This window comes from Cetorhinus maximus, chromosome 1 (assembly GCF_964194155.1).
Source record: "Cetorhinus maximus chromosome 1, sCetMax3.hap1.1, whole genome shotgun sequence".
NCBI lineage: Eukaryota > Metazoa > Chordata > Chondrichthyes > Lamniformes > Cetorhinidae > Cetorhinus > Cetorhinus maximus.
The window spans coordinates 133,648,842-133,671,339 of NC_135879.1; the positions used below are offsets into that span (position 1 = coordinate 133,648,842).

General features: G+C 40.4%; 1 protein-coding gene and 1 long non-coding RNA gene across 2 annotated transcripts in view; one reads left to right on the forward strand and one right to left on the reverse strand.

Moving 5' to 3' along the window:
• The window catches only part of LOC144683762 (uncharacterized), a 1,025,508-nt gene that overhangs the window by 28,449 nt on the left and 974,561 nt on the right, over positions 1 to 22,498 (reverse strand). The gene's annotated exons all lie outside the window — the stretch shown is intronic.
• Positions 1 to 22,498, forward strand: part of tmem33 (transmembrane protein 33) — a 44,180-nt gene that overhangs the window by 18,328 nt on the left and 3,354 nt on the right. The window contains exons 3-7 of the mRNA XM_078547121.1: positions 7,779 to 7,873; positions 9,127 to 9,314; positions 11,183 to 11,250; positions 19,719 to 19,852; positions 20,025 to 20,108. Of these exons, the coding sequence (XP_078403247.1) occupies positions 7,779 to 7,873; positions 9,127 to 9,314; positions 11,183 to 11,250; positions 19,719 to 19,852; positions 20,025 to 20,108 (569 nt within the window). The remainder of the gene's footprint in view (positions 1 to 7,778; positions 7,874 to 9,126; positions 9,315 to 11,182; positions 11,251 to 19,718; positions 19,853 to 20,024; positions 20,109 to 22,498) is intronic.

Here is a 22,498-nt window from a genome sequence, read left to right on the forward strand (position 1 = left end):
AGAAAGAGGCTCATGTGGAGCATAAGCACCAGCATGGACCTGTTGTGCTAGATGGCTTGCTGCTATGCTGTCAATACAATACAATGCAATGCAATCAACTAAAATGTAGTTCATTTAGAAGCAGAGTAGAATATAACTGGAAATGAGCTTTATTTTAAAAGAGCGCAATTTTTCATCCATCTATTTTCATTTTTCTTATACAGTTGTATCTGACTTTCTGTAGCCGCCAATTTATTTGCCCTTCCTTTTCTCTAGTTACCAGATTCTGCAGGATCAGCAGAAGCAAACAAGATAGTTATTGCTTTTAAGTTTCTTGATTATTTGAGTGTGATTTAATACTCATATTTTAGCAAGAACAGATTGACTGGAACCTTAAATATATTATACAAAACAAAGGAATTGTACTGAAAATAATGTTATTAAAGCCTATTAGCAATCCTAATACATAGCACAGACAAACCAGTACTAGAGTCATTATGGCACAGGAGGCGGTCATTCGGCCCATCGATTCCATGCTGGCTCTCTGTAGAGCAGTCTAGTCAATCCCATTCTGCTGTTGGAATTTCAGTTTAAAGGGTACAATTGGTCGCTCTTGCAAATGTTTTGCATTTATAAACCCAGACTCAATAGAAGCTTTTAGAAAATTCTGAATTTCATCAGATCAACATCCTGGGGATTACCATTGACCAGAAATTGAACTAAGATCAATCATATAAATACTGTGGCAGCAAGTCAAGTGCTGGGAATTTTGCAGTGACTAAATTACCACCTGACTCCCCACAATGTCTCCTACATATGCAAGGCACAATGTGATGGAATACTACCCACTTGCCTAGATGAGTGCAGCTCCAACAACACTCGAGAAGCTCAACACCATTCAGGATAAAGCAACCCGCTTGATTGGTACCCCATAAAAACATAAGAAATTGGAGCAGGAGTAGACCACACGGCCCATTGAGCCTGCTCCGCCATTCAGTATGATCATGGCTGATCTTGGGCTTCAACTCCAATTTCCTGCCTGTTTCCCATATCTCTTAATTCTCTGAGATATCAAAAATCTGCCTCTCCAAGCGTTAAATGTATTCAACAATAGATCCACAACCCTCTGGAGTAGGGAATTCCAAAGATTCACAACACTGAAGTGAAGAAATTTCTCCTCATCTCAGTCCTAATTATCGGTCCTTATCCTGAGGCACTGCCCCTCTGTTTTAGATTCCCTGACCAACAGAAACAATCTCTCAGCGTTCACCCTATCAAGCCCCATCAGAATTTTGTAGGTTTCAATGAGATTGCCCCTCATTCTTCTAAACTTCAGAGAATATAAGCCCAATTTACTCAGCCTGTCATCATAGGACAGCCCCCTCACCCCAGGGATCAATTTAGTGAACGTTTGCTGTACTGCCTCCAATGCAAGTATTTCCTTTCTTAAATGTGGAGACCAAAAACTGCACACAGCACATCAGATGTGGTCTAACCAAAACCTTTTACAATTGCAGCAAGACTTCTTTATTTTTGTACTTCAACCCCCTTTCAATAAAGGCCAACATGTTATTTACCATCCTAATTGCGTGCTACACCTGCTTGCTAACTTTGTGTTCCTTGTACAGCACACCTAAGTCTATTCGAACGTCAACACCTCCAAATTTCTCACCTTTTTAAAAAAAAAATTCTGCTTTTTTATTCTTATGACCAAAGTGAATAGCTTCACACTTTCTTATATTATACTCCCATCTGCTATCTTGTTGCCCACTCAGCTAATCTGTCAAATCTCTTTGTAGCCCCTGTGTTCTCGCCACAGTTTACCTTTCCACCTAGTTTGGTGTCTCTGTCTCTTCATCTAAGTTATAAATATAGATAGTAAATAGCTGAGGCCCCTGCACTGATCCTTGTGGCACTCTACTAGTCACTACCTGCCAACTTGAAAAAGTCCTGTTTATGCCCATTCTCCGTATTTTTATCCATTAATCAATCCTCTGTCTATGTTAATATATTACCCCCAACTCCATGTCCCTTATCTTGCCTATTTACCTTTTGTGGGGAACCTTGCTCAATGCCTTTTGGAAATCCAAAGATACTACATTTACTGGTACCCCTTTATCTACCCTTCTATTCAAAAAACTCTAATAAATTTGTAAAACAGGATTTCCCTTCCGTAAAACCATATTGACTTGTTCTAATCATACAATGCTTTTCTAAGTGCATTGTTAAGACTTCCTTAATAATAGATTCCAGTATTTTCCCAAGAACTGATGTTAGGCTAACTGGTCTGTAGTTCACTCTTTTCTGTCTCCCTCCTTTCTTGAAAAGCGATGTAACATTTACCAACTTCCAATCTACCTGAATCTGAGGAATTTTTGAAGATCATAGCTAGTTCTGCAAGTTATCTATTTTAAAACCCTAGGGTATAAGCCATTATGTCCCAGGGATTTGTCAGATTTTAATCCCTTAAATTTCTCCAATACTTAATCTCTGATATTAATTTCCTCTTTTTAGCCACGAAGTTATTGTCCGTTTCTGGTATGGAACTTGGAACTTCACAGTAGGGGAGACACAAAATATTTATTCAGTGCCTCTGTCACTTCCTCAGAGGCCAGATCCTTTCTCACTCATGCCCTTATGTCATCCTTTACTATAAGTGCTACCCCGCCTCCTTTGCCTTTCTGTCTGTCTTTCCAAAATGGCGTATCATGGGATATTTATTTCCCAGCCTTGATCACCTTATAACCTTGTATCTATAATGGCGATTAGATCTAAATCATTTATCTTTGTTTGTGCCACTAGTTCATCCATCTTATTGCAGATGCTTCGTGCTATTCAGATAAAGAACCTTTAATTTTGTTTTCTTTACTTCTATTCCCTTCAATGACCTGATTTGCTGATGTTCATTTTTTGTTAAACTCTGTCCCTTCCTGTCCCACCCTGCTTGTCTTTACCCACATCACTATACTGTTCCGACACCTCAACCTTTCTCTTTGGATTTCTAAGTTTCCCTTCACCTCCCTCCCGTCCTCCCCATTTCTGTTAGTTTAAAGCCCTATCCACAGCCCTAGTTATGCGATTGGCCAGCCTGGTTCAAGTGGAGTCCAACCCAATGGAATAGCTCACTCTTCCCTGAGTACTGATGCCAGTGCCCCATGAATCGATTCCATAAGACCATAAGACGTTGGAGCAGAAGTAGGTCATTTGGCCCATTGAGTCTGCTCTGCCATTCATTTGAGATCATGGCTCATCTGATAATCCTCAACTCTACTTTCCTGCCTTTTCCACATAACCTTGATTCCCTCACTGATTAAAAATGTGCCTATCTCAGCCTTGAATATACTTAATGACCCAGCCTCTACAGCCCTCTGCGGTAAAGAATTCCACATATTCATAACCCCCTGAGAGAAGAAATCCCTCTTCTCTGTTTTAAATGGGTGATCCCTTACTCTGAGATGATGCCCTCTGGTCCTAGACTCTCCCACAAGGGGAAACAACCTCTCAGCATCTACCCTGTCAAGCCCCCTAAGAATCTTTTATGTTTCAATAAGGTCGTCTCTCATTCTTCTAAACTCCAATGAATCCAGGCCCATCCTACTCACTCTCTCCTTACAAAAAAAAATCCCTCCATACCCCGGATCAACCTAGTGAACCTTCTCTGGACCGCCTCCAATGCCTGTATATCTTTTCTTGGATAAGGGGACCAAACTGTCCACAGTATTCTAGGTGTGGTCTAACTAGTGCCTTGTATAGTTTTAGCAAGACTTCCCTATTTTTAATACTCCAATCTCTTTGAAATAAAGGTCAGCATTCCATTTGTCTTCCCTATTACCTGCTGAGCTTGTATGCTAGCTTTCTGTGGTTCATGCATGAGGACCCCCAAACCCCTCTGTGCTGCAGCTTTCTGCAGTCTTTCTCCATTTAAGTAAAATTCAGGTCCTCTTCTTCCTGCCTAAGTGCATAACCTCACATTTTCCTACATTATATTCGATCTGCCAAGTTTTTGCCCACTCACTTAACCTGTCTATATCCATCTGTAGACTCTGTGTCATCTTCACGGTTTGCCTTCCCACCTATTTTTGTGTCATCCGCAAACTTGACAGTAGTACATTCGCTTCCCTCATCCAAGTCATTAGTTTGTATTGTAAATAATTGTGGCCCCAACACTGATCCCTGTGGCACTCCACTAGTTGCAGATTGCCATGCTGAAAATGCCCCACTTATCCAGACTCTGTCTTCTATTAGTTAGCCAATCCTCTATCAATGCTAATATACTACACCCAACACCATGGGCTCTTATTAAGTAGTCTTATGTGCGGTACCTTATCGAATGCCTTTTGGAAATCCAAATATATTACATCTACTGGTTCCCCTTTACCTATCCTGCTTGTTACCTCCTCAAAGAATTCTAATAAATTTGTCAGGCATGATTTCTCCTTCATGAAGCCATGCTGACTCTGCTTGATTATATTATGCATTTCTAAATGCTCTGCTATTACATCCTTTATAATAGACTCTAACGTTTTCCCAATGATGGATGTTAAGCTAACTGACCTTGGTTACCTGTTTTTTTGCCTCCCTCCCTTTTTGAATGAGGGTGTTACATTGGCAGTTTTCCAATCCTCTGGGACTTTACCAGGATCTAAGGATTCTTGGAAGATTGCTACCAGTGCATCCACTATCTCTGCTGCTATTTCCTTTAATATCCTAGGATGCAACCCATCAGGCCCAGGGGACTTATTGGCCTTTAGCCCCATTAGTTTCCCTAGTACTTTTTCTCTAGTGACAACTATTGTATTTATTCCCTCTCCCCCTTTTGCCCCTTGATTATTTAGTATTTTTGGAATGTTATTTGTGCCTTCTACTGTGAAAACTGAAGAAAAGTATTTATTCAACTCCTCTGCCAATTCCTGGTTCCCCATTATTATTTCCCCATCCTCATTCTCTAAGGGGCCTATGTTCACTTTGGCCTCCTCTTCCTTTTTTTATATATTTAAAGAAGCTATTACTGTCCATTTTTATATTACTTGCTGGTTTGCCCTCTAGGCTTATTTTCTCCCTCTTTATTATTTTTTTGGTCATCTTTTGTTGGTTTTAAAACTTTCCCAATCCTCTGGCTTACCACTAATCTTTGCCACATTGTAAGTTTTTTTCTTTCAATTTGATACTATCTTTAACTTCTTGGTTAACCATGGTTGGTTTATCCCCTTCCTAGAATCCTCCTTCCTCACTGGGATATCTTTGTTGTAAGTCATGAACTATTTTCTTAAAAGTCTACCATTGTTCATTAACCTTCTTTTCTGCTAAACTCCTTTCCCAGTCCACTCCAGCCAACTCTGCCCTCTTTCCTTTGTAATTACCCTTATTTAAGTTTAGCACAGCTGTTTATGACCCAAGTTTCTCACTCTCATCCACCACGCTCCTCATTCACTGCCTCCACCACCAATGCACAGTAGCAGTGGTGCGTACCATCTATAAGTTGCACTGCAGCAACTCAACAACGCTCTTTCGACAGCACCTTCCAAATCTGTGACTTCTACCACCTAGAACGACAAGGGCTGCAGATGTATGGGAACACCACAACCTGCAAGATCCCCACCAAGCCACACACCATCTTGACTTGGAATTATATTGCTGTTCCTTCACTATCGCTGGGTCAAAGTCTTGGAACTCCCTCCGTCACAATACTGTGGGTGTACCTACACCACATGGTCTGCAGCAGTTCAAAAAGGCAGCTCACCACCACTTCCTCAAGGGCAATTAGAGATGGACAATAAATGCTGGCCTAGCTAGCGACGTCCATGTCCCGTGAAAGAATTCTTAAAAGTTAAATCTTATGAAGGAAAGTCCTTTGAAGATGTGGCTGTTTCCTTTACTGAACTAATTTGTCCAGGGACTGTTGTGTGCTTTCAGTCTGATTTTTATGAGTTCTAACTATGTTCCTCTGAGAGATCATTGAGTTATTTTGAGAACTTTTTGCACCAGGAGTGGAGCAGGACTAGATTTAACTCACATCGGTGTTTTAGTTTGCAATACAGAAAATATCTAGCCGATCCATCAACACTAAGGTACCTTAGGAAATTAGGAACATAAGTAGGTTATTTAGCTCCTCGAGCCTATCCTGCTGCCATTCAATGAGAAAGTGGCAGATCTGTGACCTAACTCCATATACCTGCTTTTGCCCCATGTCCCGTAATGCCTTTGGCTAGCGTAAATTTATTGACCGCAGAAGTGTTCCAAGATTCTACCATCCTTAGTGTGTAGAATTGTTCCTACCTTCATTCCTGAAAAACCTAGCTCTAATTTTTATGCTATGTCATGTTCTCCTGGATTCCCCAACCAGTAGAAATAGTTTATATAGAAACAGAAAATGCTGGAAAAAACTCATCAGGTCTGGCAGCGTCTGTGGAGAGAGAAACAGAGTTAGCGTTTCAAGTCCGTATGACTCTTCAGAGCTAAAGTGAAGTAGAAATGTCATGGATTTTATACTATTTAAGAGGGGCTGGAGCAAGATGGAAGGTCCGAAATGGGTGGGAGCTAAAGAGAGATTGACAAAGATGTCATGGACAAGACAAAGGGAGTGTTAACGGTAGCCGTAAAGACAAAAGAAAGTGCTGATAGCGACATAAAGGTAGGAGCAGAATGTGTTAATAGCAGAGCAAGCAAGGATCAGTGCTCTGTGAAAGCACAACATAGAAACAGGTGGCCCTTTGGGGAAGAGGGTTTGGGAAAAAAGGATTAAAAAATGAATGAATAAATAAATAAAAATTGGATTAAAAAAGATGTCAAGGTGGAGAAAAGAGTTCATGGTCTGAAGTTGTTGAATTCAATGTTAAGTCCGGAAGTCTGTAAAGTGCCTAATCGGAAGATGAGGTGCTGTTCCTCCAGTTTGCCTTGGGCTTTACTGGAGCATTGCAGCAGGCCAAGGGCAGACATGTGGGCATGAGAGCAAGATGGTATGTTGAAATGGCAAGCGACAGGAAGGCCTGAGTCATGCTTGCTGGCTGAGTGAAGGTCTTCTGCAAAGCGGTCACCCAGTGTGCGTTTAGTTTCCCCAATGTAGAGGAGATCGCATTGGGAGCAGCGAAATAGTTTCCCTATCTCTACCTCTTAATATCTTGAAAACCTTGATCAGATCACCCCTTAGGCTTCTGAATTCCAGAGAATGCACCACTGATTTGTGTAAACTCACCACAGAAGGCTTTACCAGATTAAAAGTGCTATATGAATGCAAGTCGTTGCTAACAGAAGAAGTCATTAACCGAATAAATTGTTATCTATTTCCACAAAGTGAAAAAGGTAGGTTCATGTATGGACCAGTTCTGATGAAATATAAACCTGAAATATGAACCATATTTGCAGATGCTGTTGGACCCATTCAAATTAGTTTACCATTTTGGATTTGCAATGTTTTATTATACATTGTGGTGAAAAACACTGCTCATTTATAGAAAGTGTTTAGGCTGAAGTTGCAGCTTTGTTCAATAATACTATTGATCCATAATTAATTAGCAGGTGGAAGTCTAGTATTTGAAACAATTGAAGTTTTTGATTTGGCAGATGTGCGTACTTTCCTAATATCGCATGTTGTTTCTGTTGACCTGGTTAGACGCTACTTTGCCTCATGCATGAAGCAGACAATTGATCTGTAAATCTTGACCACCTTTAGGGATTTTGGCAAATATCCTTTAGGTTTATTTAGCGATATTGGCTGGGCTAAACATTCGTCACCAAGTTTTTGGCATTGAGAGTATTCTATCGATAATCGTCCATAATTAATTTACGAATCTTTGTTTCAGCAATTCATGATGGCGAACAAACTGGAGGCTGCCATGTGGCTTTCTCGGCTCTTTACAGTGTACTGTTCCATCCTCTTTATATTTCCTTTCATGGGGTAAGTGTTACTTGTTACATGTTGGGTTCATATTAACACTGAAGGCAAAAGTAAGGTTTCTTTAAAAAAAATACTATTATGTATTGTTAAGTTTGTATATTCTTAATGCATTTTATATTAGACATTAGTACATTTCGGGGTTAAGGTGATTTTGATAAATTATGCCATACTTTGTTCTCTAAGCTAAGATTGTCACCTCAACAGCTGGATGTGCTATTGCTTTGAAACAAATTGCACAATGTATGTTATCTTGTATGCATTTAGACAGTGGTTATGTCAGTTTTTTTTAATTTTCTGGTGAGACATTAGTTTTGATGTTTTCTACATAGAACTGGAGATTTGCTTCACTCCCCTAGGGATCAGAAACTATTTGAGAACTTGATCAGGAGATTAAATGGGTAGAGTAGCCCATAAAGTTTGTGGAAGTATTCAGCTTGTTCAGATAGTCTTTTTTTAATCTACACTTTAGAATTGTCCTACGAATAAGAAAAGTCTTTGGTCAGCAGAAGGATATTAACTGTAAAGGGAGTTGGGGGTTAGGGAGAAAGTAAATATAGTAAGTATGTATAAGCAAACATTATTTTTCCTGGCAACTATCTAAGACTGAATCAGACCCTTCATAACCTTGGCTTCCTATTTGACCTTGAGCTGAACTTCCAACACCATATCCTCTCCATCAGCAAGCCTGCCTGAGTCCGTCTCTATAAAATCACCCAAGACAACAAGCCAATTTGAGGCTGTGGAAGCCAACAAGCTACTCATGCATGCAGGTTTGTGCTATACAGCAATTTGAAAGTTGCCATTCCTAACTTTATTTTTGGCTGCTTGATCTTTATTTACATTTATTCAAGCTTTTGGCCACCTGTCCTAATATTTCTTTATTTGGCTCAGTGATGCACTTTGACAGGCCTGTGAAGCGCCTTGAGACCATTGTCTTACATCCCACCACAAATTCTGTTCCCTACCACCAATTTCATCCTCCTTTCTGGCGACTGTCTGAGGCTGAATCAGACTATTTGAAATTCCCTCCCTGAACCTCTCCATCTTTTCTCCTCTGCTAACATGGTCCCACCATCAGGTTCAGATGCCATGGATCTGTGCTGAGTATTGATCACTTGTACCTGTGATATTGTACGTACAATAAACCACTGCCTTCAGGAATTGGAATATGAAGTGAAAAAAATTTCTAGGGTTTTTTCAAAAAATGATAATGTGAAAGATGTTTATTAAAATCTGATCCTTTGTATTTACAGATTATATGAGGCTGCCAACTTTTACCAACGTGCCCTGTTGGCAAATGCCCTTACCAGTGCACTTCGATTACACCAACGTTTACCTCACTTCCAGTTGAGCCGTGCTTTTCTGAGTCAGGCCCTGTTAGAAGACAGCTGTCACTATCTCCTTTTCTCGTTGATTTTTGTCAACTCCTATCCTGTCACAAGTATCCTTTAAATCTTGGCTGCACAGCAATGGAGTTTAGACTGCCGTACAAGATAGAAATATTTTTAAGTGCATAAAAGCTGACAGTCAAAGCCAGTTTCCAACTATACTTCTATCACTGAAATAATTTAATAAATTTCTGTTGAGAGTAGTTTTGTTTGTCAAGATTTATGCAGCTTGCTTATTTAGGAGTTAATCCCAGACAAGATCGTTGCAACTGTAAATGTATATATGCATCTGTAGGAAATAATCTGTGATATGGCTCATGGTAAGTTGACTATATTATAAGGTAAGGGTACATAAACCAATTAGTATGTTCAGAGGTTGAGATTAAATTAGGATTAGGGGCAGCCCTGGGATTGAAGACCTGACAATCTCTTAACTGGAATTGCATTCTCACAGTGTTTTACGGAAGAGCCTCAAAATCCAGGAGCACTGGGGGAGGTGGGAGGGGTCCAAGGGTTTCAGGACATTAAAGAGGGAGATTCTATGGATATTAGCACAGAACCTCGGATTTGTGTGGGTTATTTTAGGATCTTGGTATTGAGGAGGGGGTGGTCTTGGAGTTAGGGAGCAATGGAATGTGGTCTTGGGGTTTATGAGCGGTGGAGGGGGAGATCCCAACATTTTGGAATGAGGTTACAATTCTGTGGAAGTGAGTACAGGGGAGGGTTTTGTAGCAGTTTGGAAGTCCAGCGTTTTGATAATATTGGGGGTGGCTGGGATTTGGCAGTATTGGCAAGAGAGCAGGGCCATGCAGCATTGTGTGGGAGGGTGGGCTAACACAATGGGACCCAAACTCTTTTGGTTCCTTTTTGAAACATTAGATCCCCACCTTGGACCATGATCCCTCTTGTCAACCACATCCGACCATAATTCATAGACTCCTTTGCATCCTTGGTTTCCTACCACCATCACTTTACCCATTGGCAGCTGGTTTCTGTCAGCTTGTTCCTGTCTTAAAGCAGTTAAGGTACATTCTCTGCTTTAAGAAAAATGAGCAGAAAGGCTAGGAGTACAAAGTTTCCATTGTATACCAGAAGCACAGAATTAGAAAAGTTGGCAAATTATTAGAGAGTTTGGCAACTTAAGAGTGTTTAAGGCAAAAATTTCCATCAACAAAAATTGTCTAATAAAATGCTCATAATTAATTGTTTATGTGAATTACAAATTTATATAATCCTTAAGCTTCTGATTCAGCTAGGAGAGGTTTTAAACTAACTTTTCTGCAGCAATTAACTGCATCCATTCTCTATTAACAATATTGATTTTCTAACCAGCAGCAATGAAACGACAATTACAGATACTGCTGTTCAGAGGTGTTAGCTGTTATATAAATTTAAGTAAAAGCGAGGCATGCCTGAATAGAATCTCTGTTAATATAGTGTCACCTTTTTTAATGTATTGGAAAAAAAAGCAAAGCAAAGAAAGACACATCCTGACTATCAGAAAACACTTATTAGAATATACCCTTCAGTTTCTATGGATGTTGGCATGCTGAGAAATTCTGCAAACTGCATATTAGCCAACATCCCTCCCTCAAATCAGCAACACCAAAAATGTATTATCTGGCCATTCAATCACTTAATTTGCTTTGCATAGAACCTTGTGTGGAAAGTGGTTGCTGTATTCATCAGTGTAACAACGGTATGTTTCAGAAGTAATCCTCTAACTTTAAACTGCTTTGGAATTTGCTGAGGATGTAAAAGGTGCTATAAAGTGCAAATTCATTCTGCTTCATAGTGAAGGTTCTGAATACAGAGCATTCCCAGTTTCATGGTAATTTCTAACTTAAGTCCATTAATATAATAATATTACTTCGCAGTTTTATTACTAGCGAATAGTATCTTCCTTAACTATCTACTTCAGTGAGTATTTTTCCAGTTTTCCTATTTTCTCTGCTGCATGCGACGGCCTACACAAAGAAAATTTTTGATGTAAGTATTGGTGTTTTTGAATGACATCCTAGCCTGTATGTTACTGTGGTCAAAAGTTTGTCATTTTATTGATGTATAACATGTCTTTGCTTTTTAAATTTACAAACTTCAAAAACTACACTTAAAATTTATTTTGCCATTTTTCTTAGAGATGAAAGTGAATGCAGACATGATCCATGGTACCATTCCATGAATGCCTTGCCACCAGCCAAAGAATGTGGCAGGCTTATGTTTGTTTGTAGGAGACCTGTGTTACAGGATCTAACAGCCAAAGATGAAAGCATTTTTTATTTACTATTACTGTGGAATTTTGGTTGGCCAACTTTTGAAATAGAATTGTAAGCAAACTGTTATGTAGTATGTGCAGAGTACATTATTAAATTACCTTTCCAGTGATTTTGATGAAGAGGTAAAAATATGCGTAACACCACTCCCAGAGTAAAGATCCAGATTTACATTTGGATGTCCACATTGTGAAACACAAATCATGCAATATTATTTCTCCTATAAACATTGTATTGAACTAAACAAATTTGTTTTATTTTGCATTTGTGACTCAGTTCGCATGTTCAGTGTACTGATAACTGCTCTCATACTGCACTTAGTGCTAGTACTGCTATCACCCAATATCATGATTCTGTGAAACTGGCGATAACACAAAAGTAGCCTTCAATATTTGCAAAACTGTTTGAAACAGTTGCACCTTTCACATTTGAGAGTGCCATTGACACAAAACTCTGTCTGTAGTTGAAGGCTCTCCCTTAATGGGAAAACTGTTTTTGACATTACTTTTCAACTAACTGTATACAGGTTATTGAGATCAATACTGCATGGTTTTCAAACTGGTTCTACAAGGGACTGTATAGTTTGATTTTAACTGTGTAGTGACATATGCAGTATTTTTTCTTTTTGATCTATTAGATTAGGTCCATAGTGGTAACTAAGGAGTTGCTAATGTGGCTTGCTGTTTAGTTTCATTCAATAATATATAAATGTGTAAAAGCTACACTATGCATTAACAATAACAAATCCTATCAAAATGCAACTTGCTGAATCTGTCTCTTTGAGTTTTAAAACCACTTCAGTGCATGAAACACCTTTGCAAGTCATTAGAAGAAATACCTCAAACATGAAGATGTGATGTATTTGCAGCATAAGTCATAGGACTTTATATTGGTGCAACAACATGCTTTCACAAATATAGTTTAGGTTTCTCCTCTTCATGCACCAAATTCTCTCTCTCACACACACACACGCGCGCGCGTACACACACACATATACATCTTTGAAGAGAGGGCAAAGCAATTTTCCTCCAAGGCATTATTAATACTATAGTAGTTATAGACCCTCAGGAAAATTAGGACTCATGGGTTTGAGGCCAATATATTAGCATAGTTTTAAGATAGAAAACAGAGTAGGCATAAACTGGACATTTTTGGATTGACAAGCTGTAACTAGTGGGGTACCACAAGGATCAGTACTTGAGCCTAAGCTATTTACAATCTATATTGATGAGTTGGATGAGGGGAACTGAGTGTAATGTAACCAAGTTTGCTGACAAAACAAAGTTGGGTGGGGAAGTAAATGATGAAATTGCAAAGAGGCTGCAAAGAAATGCACATAGATTGGGTGAGTGGGCAAGATGATGATGGAATGCAATTTGGTGAAGTGCGAAGTTATTGTTTTGGTAGGACAAATAAAGCGGAATATTTGAATGTTGAGAAACTGGAAAATGTTTGCATTCAGAGACCTTGGTGTCCTTGAACATGAATCACAGAAAACCAACGTGCAATTGCAGCAAGCAATTAGGAAGGCAAATGGTTTGTTGGCTTTTGTTACATAGAGAGTGGAGTATAAGAATAAAAGTCTTACTACAATTATATAGGGCATTGGTAAGACCACACTTAGAATTCTGTGTAGTTTTGGTCTCCCTACCCAAGAAAGGGTATAACTGTCCTAGAGGGGCATGCAAGGAGCATTTGCTAGAATGGTTCCTGGGATGCGGGATTGTCCTTTGAGGAGAGATGGGGTAAACTAGGCCCATATTCCTGGAGTTTAGAAGACTGCGAGGTAATCTAATTAAAACATAAAATTCTTGAGGGGCTCGACAGAGTAAATGCTGTGAAAATGTTTCCCCTGTCTAGGAGATCTAGAACAGGAGGGGTCACAGTGTCATTAAAGGATCGGCCATTTAGGACTGAGATGAGAAGTTTCTTTACTTAAGGCTTGTGAATCTTTTGAACGTTCTGTCCTAAAGAGCTGTGGATGCTTAGCTGTCTAATATATTCACAAACAGAGTTCTACAGATTTTGGGTACTTAGAATTAAGGGATATGGGATAGTGTGGAAACTAAGATCGTCAACTCAGCCATGATCTTATTGAATAGTGGAGCAGGCTTCACTCCTGTAATGCTCTTGTAGTCTAAAGTGGATAACTCCCCCTTCCTTTTGATTATCTTTTGCCTTTGACAGCATGGCTAAGGCTGGAAGCTTACAGGATTGTAACAGCAGCCTACATTTCTGTAGTATTTAAAATGATGAGAAGTTTGATAGGATACGGAGGAATTGTTTCCTCTGGCGTGGAATCCAGGACCAGGGGCATAGTCTAAAAGCAAAATGCTACAGATGCTGGAAATCCGAAATAAAAACAGAAAATGCTAGAAATATTTCAGTATTGCTTTCAATGGTACTGTGTGAAAGATGAAATGTTTGTGATTGAGTTGGCATGGCCTGTTTAGCTGCAACTACTAAGGTGACACATTGTATTCCTGATGCTCCTGGCAATGATAATGGGGGTCTAATTTCACAGGACCTTTATCAATAGAGTTAGCTATAGTGCTGTGCCATTTTCTGCAAGGATACTTGTAGCTAACATGCAAAATAAGACTGGCACTGCAGTAATGGTCAGTTATTGTTTGAAACTTTGCTCCACAGTCTTCCAGGCATATGCAGTGGTGTCCAAGGAGAACATATTATTGAGTGCCAATGAGGGCAACCATTCTCAAAGTCATCTCAAACAACACTATTATCACCAGCCAGAAAATGTACGGCTGAATTTTGCAGTCGGTGAGCAGGGGGCGGGGCCTGCTTGCCGATGCGTAAAATGACGCGGGATGACGTCGGGGGGTACCCCCGACGTCATCCCGCCCCATTTAAATTTTCAGGAAGATGGGAGCACAGCAAAATCAGCTGCGGGCCCGCCGACCTGTCAATGCCAATTGAGGCCATTGACGGGATCAATTATATAATTAAAGGACCAGCACGTCCAACCTTAAGGTTGGCAGGCAGGCCAGGAGCCCTGGCAGGAACTAGAAAAAACATGAAACCTCATCCACCGGCGGGATGAGGTTTCATGTAGGGATTTAAAAAGTTTAATAAAGTTTTAGTGTAATTTATGAACATGTCCCATCTCATGTGACATTGTCACATGAGGGGGACATGGTAAGGATTGTTTTTTCTATTTTTAACGTTTTTAAAACCGTCAGCGATCTCCCTGAGGTAGCACTTTGCCTCAGGGAGATGTGCGCTGTTTCGTGCACATGCGCGGAAGAGCGTACTTTCGCTTTTGGGGAATCCCCTCCCACCCGCCCGCACAGGAAGCGCATAGTGCCTCCCAGCGGATGTCACGCTGGGCGGGCCTTAATTGGCCCGCCCATGTAAAATGGCGGCGGGGCCTGCTTCTCCGGTGGGGATCGGCTCCCCGCCCGCCGGAGATTGGGTTGGGCCCGCCCGCCCGTCAGGCAGAAAATTCTGCCCATAGGGTTGGATGCTGGTGGGTTTCCATCACTTTTTCTGTAGATTAATTTTGGCACCATTTGTTTCCTATGTTTTGCTTGTATTAGCCCACTGCCCCCTTGGACTTGGCAAAGAGCACTCATAGGTTGTGATGTGTTCTGGGGTTCTCAACATCCTTCTTCCCCGATTGTAACACACCTTTAATTGCCTTCCCCGTTAAGTTTGAATTGCATGCAGTGTTCTGCTCCCAACCCTTTTGTGCTCCCTAGATGCATTCAGATCTACACAAGAAGTCATGTTAATAAGCTGATCCAGGAAAATTTGTAGTAAACATGACAATTTGAGTTTGGCCAAAACTTGCCAATAGCCATTCTGTGATTTGGCAGATCTTGCTAGAGTGTGGTGTTTGGATCACTTGGATTTCTAGGGCTGGACTTCCTTCTGAGTGGGATATATTTCAACAGAGAAAGAGAAGACAGGAGGGAAGGGTCAGAAATATCAGGAATGCTTTTTTAAAGTTTGAATTGAAAGATGTCCATTTCCTGGGGCCTCTTTTGGAGTACTTATTGTGCAGAAAAGAGGAAGATGTGGTCCCCATACAGTCCTCTGCCTCCAGTGGATTTATCAGCAAGTTTATTGCCACTGCCTGAGCATATACAGTTAACTCTGTTCTGCTGATACCTGAGGTTGATGGTACTTCAGTGGTGAGATAGGGAAACCTAGATGTGTTCCCTCACCATCATTTAGCTTTATCGAGGCAGTTAAAGATTGGATAGATATGTTCTCTGGTTGCGGGGGGAGGGTGATTCTTAGCACCGGTTTCAGTGATGTGAACCTGGCAGTATTCATTTTCTTTTGCCCAAAATTGCACTATTGTGGAGGAAAATCCAGTCACTGCTCAAATAAGAGGGGCAGAAGACATGGGCCGACACCATGTGATGGGTGTGAGCATGGCAGTAATAGGAACTTTTTTTAAGACAAAATATGCAAACACTAAATTTTGTGCTTTTGTTTGTTCTTTCCCCCTCGCATGTTGGGATTTTTTTTTCCTCTTTATGCTTTCTACCTCTGGTTCCTCTGGTGTTTTCTAATCAGTGCTTCTATTGATTGTATAATTTTGTTTAACGAACCTTGTAGAGTTTTTCGAGGAGGTTACCAAGGAAGTAGATGAAGGAAGGGCTGTGGATGTTGTCTACATGGACTTTAGTAAGGCCTTTGACAAGGTCCCACATGGGAGGTTAGTTCAGAAGGTTCAGACACTTGGTATCCATGGAGAGGTTGTAAACTAGATTCGAAATTGGCTGTGTGGGAGAAGACAGAGAGTGGTAGTGGATGATTGCTTCTCAGACTGGAGGTCTGTGACTAGTGGTGTGCCTCAGGGATCTGTACTGGGACCATTGTTGTTTGTTGTCTATATCAATGATTTGGATGATAATGTGGTGAATTGGATCAGCAAGTTTGCTGATGACACTAAGATTGGAGGCATTGTGGACAGCGAGGAAGGCTTTCAAAGCTTGCAGAGAGATCTGGACCAACTGGAAAAATGGGCCAGAAAATGGCAGATGGAATTTAATGCGGAAAAGTATGAGGTGTTACATTTTGGAAGGTCAAACCAAGGTAGGACATACACAGTAAATGGTAGGGCACTGAGGAGTGCGGAGGAACAAAGGGATCTGGGAGTTCAGATACATAATTCCCTGAAAGTGGTGTCACAGGTAGACAAGGTTGTAAAGAAAGCTTTTGGCATACTGGCCTTCATAAATCAAAGTATTGAGTATAGGAGTTTGGATGTTATGATGAGGTTGTATAAGACATTGGTGAGGCCAATGTTGGAGTATTGTGTGCAGTTCTGGTCGCCTAACTACAGGAAGGATATCAGTAAGATTGAGAGAGTGCAGAGAAGATTTACTAGGATGTTGCTGGGTCTTAAGGAGTTGAGTTACAGGGAAAGATTAAACAGGTTAGGACTTTATTCCTTGGAGCGTAGAAGAATGAGGAGAGATTTGATAGAAGTTTACAAAATTGTGAGGGGTATGGACAGAGTAAATGCGAGTAGGCTCTTTCCACTTAGATAAGGAGAAATAAGCACGAGAGGACATGGCTTTAGGGTGAAAGGGGAAAGGTTTAGGGGGAACATTAGGGGGAACTTCTTCACTCAGAGAGTGGTGAGAGTGTGGAACGAGCTACCATCTGACGTGGTAAATGCAGGCTCACTCTTAAGTTTTAAGAATAAATTAGATAGGTACATGGATGGGAGAGGTCTGGAGGGTCATGGACTAGGTGCAGGTCAATGGGACTAGCGGAATAATATTTCGGCACAGACTAGAAGGGCCGAATGGCCTGTTTTCTGTGCTGTAGTGTTCTATGGTATCAGTAGTTCTCAAACTGTGGGTGAGTCCGTACCTGCTCTACATGTGAAAAAATTCTCTCAACCCCTGCTTCTCTTCATTAACTGCTGCTGGTAAATTGGCCAAAAAAGTGTATTTCCTCTTTTATTGATTTACTTATGTTTCTTTTTCTTTTAATTCTGATTCCATCTCTGTTTTCATCTCACTTTGCACATCTCTCTCTATCTTTAGATCTTTGTTCCTTTCACATTCACTCTTTCTCCCCCCGAATCTGTTTTATTTCTCCTTTAGTAGCCTCTTTGTGTTTGCTACCCTTTTATCTTTCTCTCTTTCCACTTTGTTGTTTTCACTTTTTCTTTGCTGTCCCTAGGGAGTGGGCTCTTAAATATTGATCCCAACGAATGGGAGGAAGTGATCTGTGGAGCTTTGAAAGCTTTTGGGGAGGGAGGGCAGAATGTGCGAATGTCGATTTTTTTTTTTTAATATACATATTATATAATGAATTTTATTTTGCTCCGGATAAATGCTACATTTTAGAACATAAAATTCAGTGATTTTTAAAATCCCATGCAAGATACAGTACTCATGTGGTTATGTCACTAGACTAATGTTCCAGTAATTATGTAAGCAACTTCACTGAAAGGAAAGGGAAATCTTTTCCTCATTTCATGTTGTGAGTGCAAGGTGGGTGTAGGGTAAGCAATCCTCTGGAGGTGGAACTCAAATGGGTCTGTTTTCAGGTTGTTTTGAGGGTGGGAGAAGGAGTCATTTTTTGGGGGGCAGCTTTGGAAGGGGGAAGCATGTGCTTTGTGGGAGTGGTGGTGGTTTGTTCAATTTATTTATTCCTCCAGCAGCAGGATCCAGGGCTATCAGCACTTACAAAAATGAATTTGTGGCACACACAAGTACAGAACAGAAGGCAAATAACATTTTTTTTCACTGAAGAAAACACATTTAAACTAAGGATTATTGACGTGCCTGTAGGCTGGGGTTGACTGCAAGAGGTGCCTCACTTTTAGAGAGAGCAGAATCTAAAATTGTACTGCGTGAATGAGGGGATGGTTACAACACTACCGTTGCAAAAAATGTGTATTGCAGCCATTATCTGCAGGTAAATTGCAATTAACATCCTCTTTGTGCCTTTTATTTGGAAATGTCTGATTTATGGGACTGACTGCCACTGAACCCAAGAAACATCAAAGGCGGACCCAAATTTATAATCAAAACAGAGAATGCTGAAAATACTCAGGTGTGGCAGCACCTGAGGAGAGAGAAACCAGTGAGCATTTCAGGTCAATGACCTTTCATCAGCCCTGAAACGCTAACTCTGTTTCTCTCTCCTCATGCTGCTTGTTATGGGACAGCCTTTCGGTAAAGCTGAGTTATTTAAAAATCCCAGAGGGGGACTTTAAACAACTGTTATAATCTATATTTTTAACTGGGATGTTTGAGATGCAACTCCAAATTCGGGAATCAGACCACCAGTTCTCGAGAGGTTTTATATTAAACTAAATGATACTTTTTATTAATTTACACAAGTTAAATATATACACATGACTACAAATTACTACTATCATAACTTTTAACAAATTCCCAAACTAATCTCCATTAAGGCAACAGCAACCCATAGACTTAACCAGACACCAGGCAAAGCATTTTTACCTTACGAATTCAAAATGAGGTTCCTATCACTTTGGTTCCTGTGGAGGCAGTTGGAGGCTTACTGCTGCTTTGTTGTTACATTGCCTCTGCCCCCCACACACAAAACTGCTATCCTTATACCTAGCACAGCTCATTGAATGTGAATTCTCATTGTATCTTCTAACAATAAAACCCCTTTCATAGTACCAATTTTATTAGTAATATAAACCCATGGCTTGATCTCTGCTAGCTAGGTGCCAGATTTCACTCGCCTTCTTGAATGCTTTGTTCAAAAAATGCAAATGCACTCTACCTTTCCTACATCTCATAACTAGTACACATCAAAACACCCAGACTAGCTGGCTTTAATCCAATTAAGACACACCCACAGACTAAACCTCTATTTTAAAAAAAGATTCCAATAATATTACATAGATTAATAGCTTCATGACACTGCTAGACCTGCTGAGTATTCCCAGCTTTTTCTGTTTTTACTCCGGATTTCCAGCATCCACAGTATTTGGCTTTTGTCCCAAATTTATAATGGTGGATTATTGAATTTTTAGAGAAATTACCTTCAGAGGTTTGACTGCCAGTAGCCTTTGCACTGTTTTCACAGCTTTTGGGTAGAGTTGGGGCAGTTATTTCATGTTGCATAAATCGGTTTTAAAGTTTCCATTTGCAGCCAACAATTAGCTGGAAGGGTAATCCATATTCTTTCACTGTTCTGTTTCTTTCCTTTCAGATCCTGGGTCCAGCCAGTTTGGCTTTCCTGAGGTCGATCTTGGATAAAATTTCAGCCAATCAGCAGAACATTTTAAAGTTCATTGCCTGCAATGAAATTTTTCTGATGCCAGCCACAGTCTTCATGCTTTTAAGGTAATATATCTTTTGTAAGCTCATCTGTGTACTTTTGGCTCCACAAATTTAAATTAAAAGTACATTTCCTATTTGAACAATTAGCTACTTGCATATATGCTCAATAATACAGAAATAAGTAATTAGGAGGGATGAAGTACTGTGTGACCATTTTGTATTCTTCCACTTTTAGTGGGAATGGAAGCTTGCTGCAGCCTTTCATATACTACCGATTTCTTGCACTCCGATACTCTTCTCTCAGAAATCCTTACTGCAGGTGACTATTTTTAGTGTTTTACAGATGTGTTGGCTAAAGATCTTGCAGATACTAAATCTAACCAGAAATCAATTTCAGGGTTTGCTGTAAAATATTTAAACATAAAAATTGCAATAGGTTTTTTCCAGATGCAGGTGTTGGTTTTGGTTCAACATTCCATTTGTCTCCCTATTCACTTTCTATATCTGTATACTAACTTTCCCTGATTCATATTCCAGGGCACCCAGATCCCTCTGTACCTCGAGTTCTGCACACTTTCCTCCATTTAAATAATATGCTGCTTTTCTATTCTTCCTGCCAAAGTGGGCAAGTTCACATTTCCCACATTATACTCCATCTGCCAATTTTTGCCCACTCTCTTAACCTATCTATTGTCCCTTTGCAGTCTCCTTGAGTCCTCTTCACATCAGCAAATTTAGCAACCGTATATTTGGTCCCTTAATTCAAGTCATTGAGATAAATTTTAAATAGTTGAGGCCCCAGCACTGATCCCTGTGGCACTCCACTCATTACATCTTGCCAACCTGAAAATGACCTATGTGTGCCTGCTCTGTTTCCTCTATTCATGCTCATATGGCACCCCTGACATCATGACCTCGTATTTTGCATAGTAACCTTTGATGTGGCACCTTGTCAAATGCCTTCTGAAAATCTAAGTACAGCACTTCCATTGATTCCCCTTTATCCACGTTGCTTGCTACTAGTCTTAGATACACTCCTCTCTCCCTCAAACTGAATGTGAAATTCAGTCATATTATGATCACTGCTACCTGGGGGTGCCTTCACTATATGAGGTCATTAATTAATCCTCTCTCATTGCACGTTACCAGATATACTACAGCCTGATCTCTGACTGATGCTAAAGCAGCATCACAGAATCTTCACAGTGCAGATGGAGGCCATGCGGCCCATTAAATCTGCACTGGCTCTCTGAAAGAGCATTCTGCCTAGTCCCACTCCCCTACATTATCCCTGTAACCTTTCACATTCTTTCCAGATAGCAATCCAATTCCCTTTTGAAAACCTCAATCGAGCCTGCCTCCACTACCCTCTCAGGAAGTTCGTTCCAGACTCCAACCACTCTGGATGAAAAAAATTTTCCTCCCATCACCTTTACTCTTGCCAATTAATTTGAATCTGTGCCCTCTAGTTCTTGATGCTTCCTTAAGTGGGAACAGTTTCTCACTATTTACCCCTGTCCACACCCCATACTGCTCTAAGAAACAGTCCTGGAAATACTCTTATGAACTCGTCATCCAAGTGACTTTTGATTTATCCAATCTATAAGTAGATTAAAATCACCCATGATTATCGCCATACCTTTCTCACAAGCCCCCATTAATTCTTCCTGTATACCCCATCCTGTTGCTGTTAGGGGGCATATAATCCACTCCCATAAGTGACTTCTTAACCATTACTATTTCTCATCTCTACCTAAAGGGAGAGAGGAGTGGATCTAAGACTAATGTTTTAAACTTCAATAAGGGCAATTATGAGGGCATGACGATAGAGCTGGTCAAAGTGAACTGGGATGGTTAAGGCATGGGTCAGTAGAGATACAGTGGCAGACATTTAAGGAGATATTTTAGAATACACAGAAAAGATACATTCCAGTGTGAAAGGAAGACTCTTGATGAAAGGACACACCATCCATGGCTAACTAAAGAAGTTAAAGGTAGTGTTAAATTGTAAGAAAAAGTGTATAATTCTATAAAAATGAGTAACAGGTCAGAAGATTGGACAGAATATTGGAGATCTTGATTGGACAGAATATTGGAGATCTTGATCTCCAGAACTAAGGTCCTTCTCTCTATTCTACCAGAGTCATCCTTAATTAGCGGAGCTACCCCTCCACCTTTTCCTAGCTTCCTGCCCTGACAGACTGTCATGTACCCATGAATACTCAGGTCCTGGTCTTTGTCATCCTGCAGCCATGCCTCTAATGGCTATCAGATCATGCATATTTATTTCTATTTGTTCTGTCAATTCATCTATTTTGTTACGAATGCTATGTGCTTTCAGAAACAGAGTCTTCAGTTCTGTTTTTGTACTATTATAACCTCTAACCTTATCTGCTGGTGCACTCTTAGGTTTGTATAATCTGTCCCTTCCAGTCACACTACCATCATCATTTCATTTATTGCTACCTGGCTCTCTTGCCTTGTCTTCTCTCTTTCATTTATCACATCTTCCCAAACTTGATTCCTTCCCTCCACTGTTTAGTTTAAAACCCTCTACAACCCTTGTTATACGATTCGCCAGAACACTGGTCCCAACACGGTTCAGATGAAGACCATCCCAACGGTACAGCTCCCACTTTCCTCAATACTGGTGCTCGTGCCCTGTGAATCGAAACCCATTTCTCCCACACCAATCTTTGAGCCACGCAA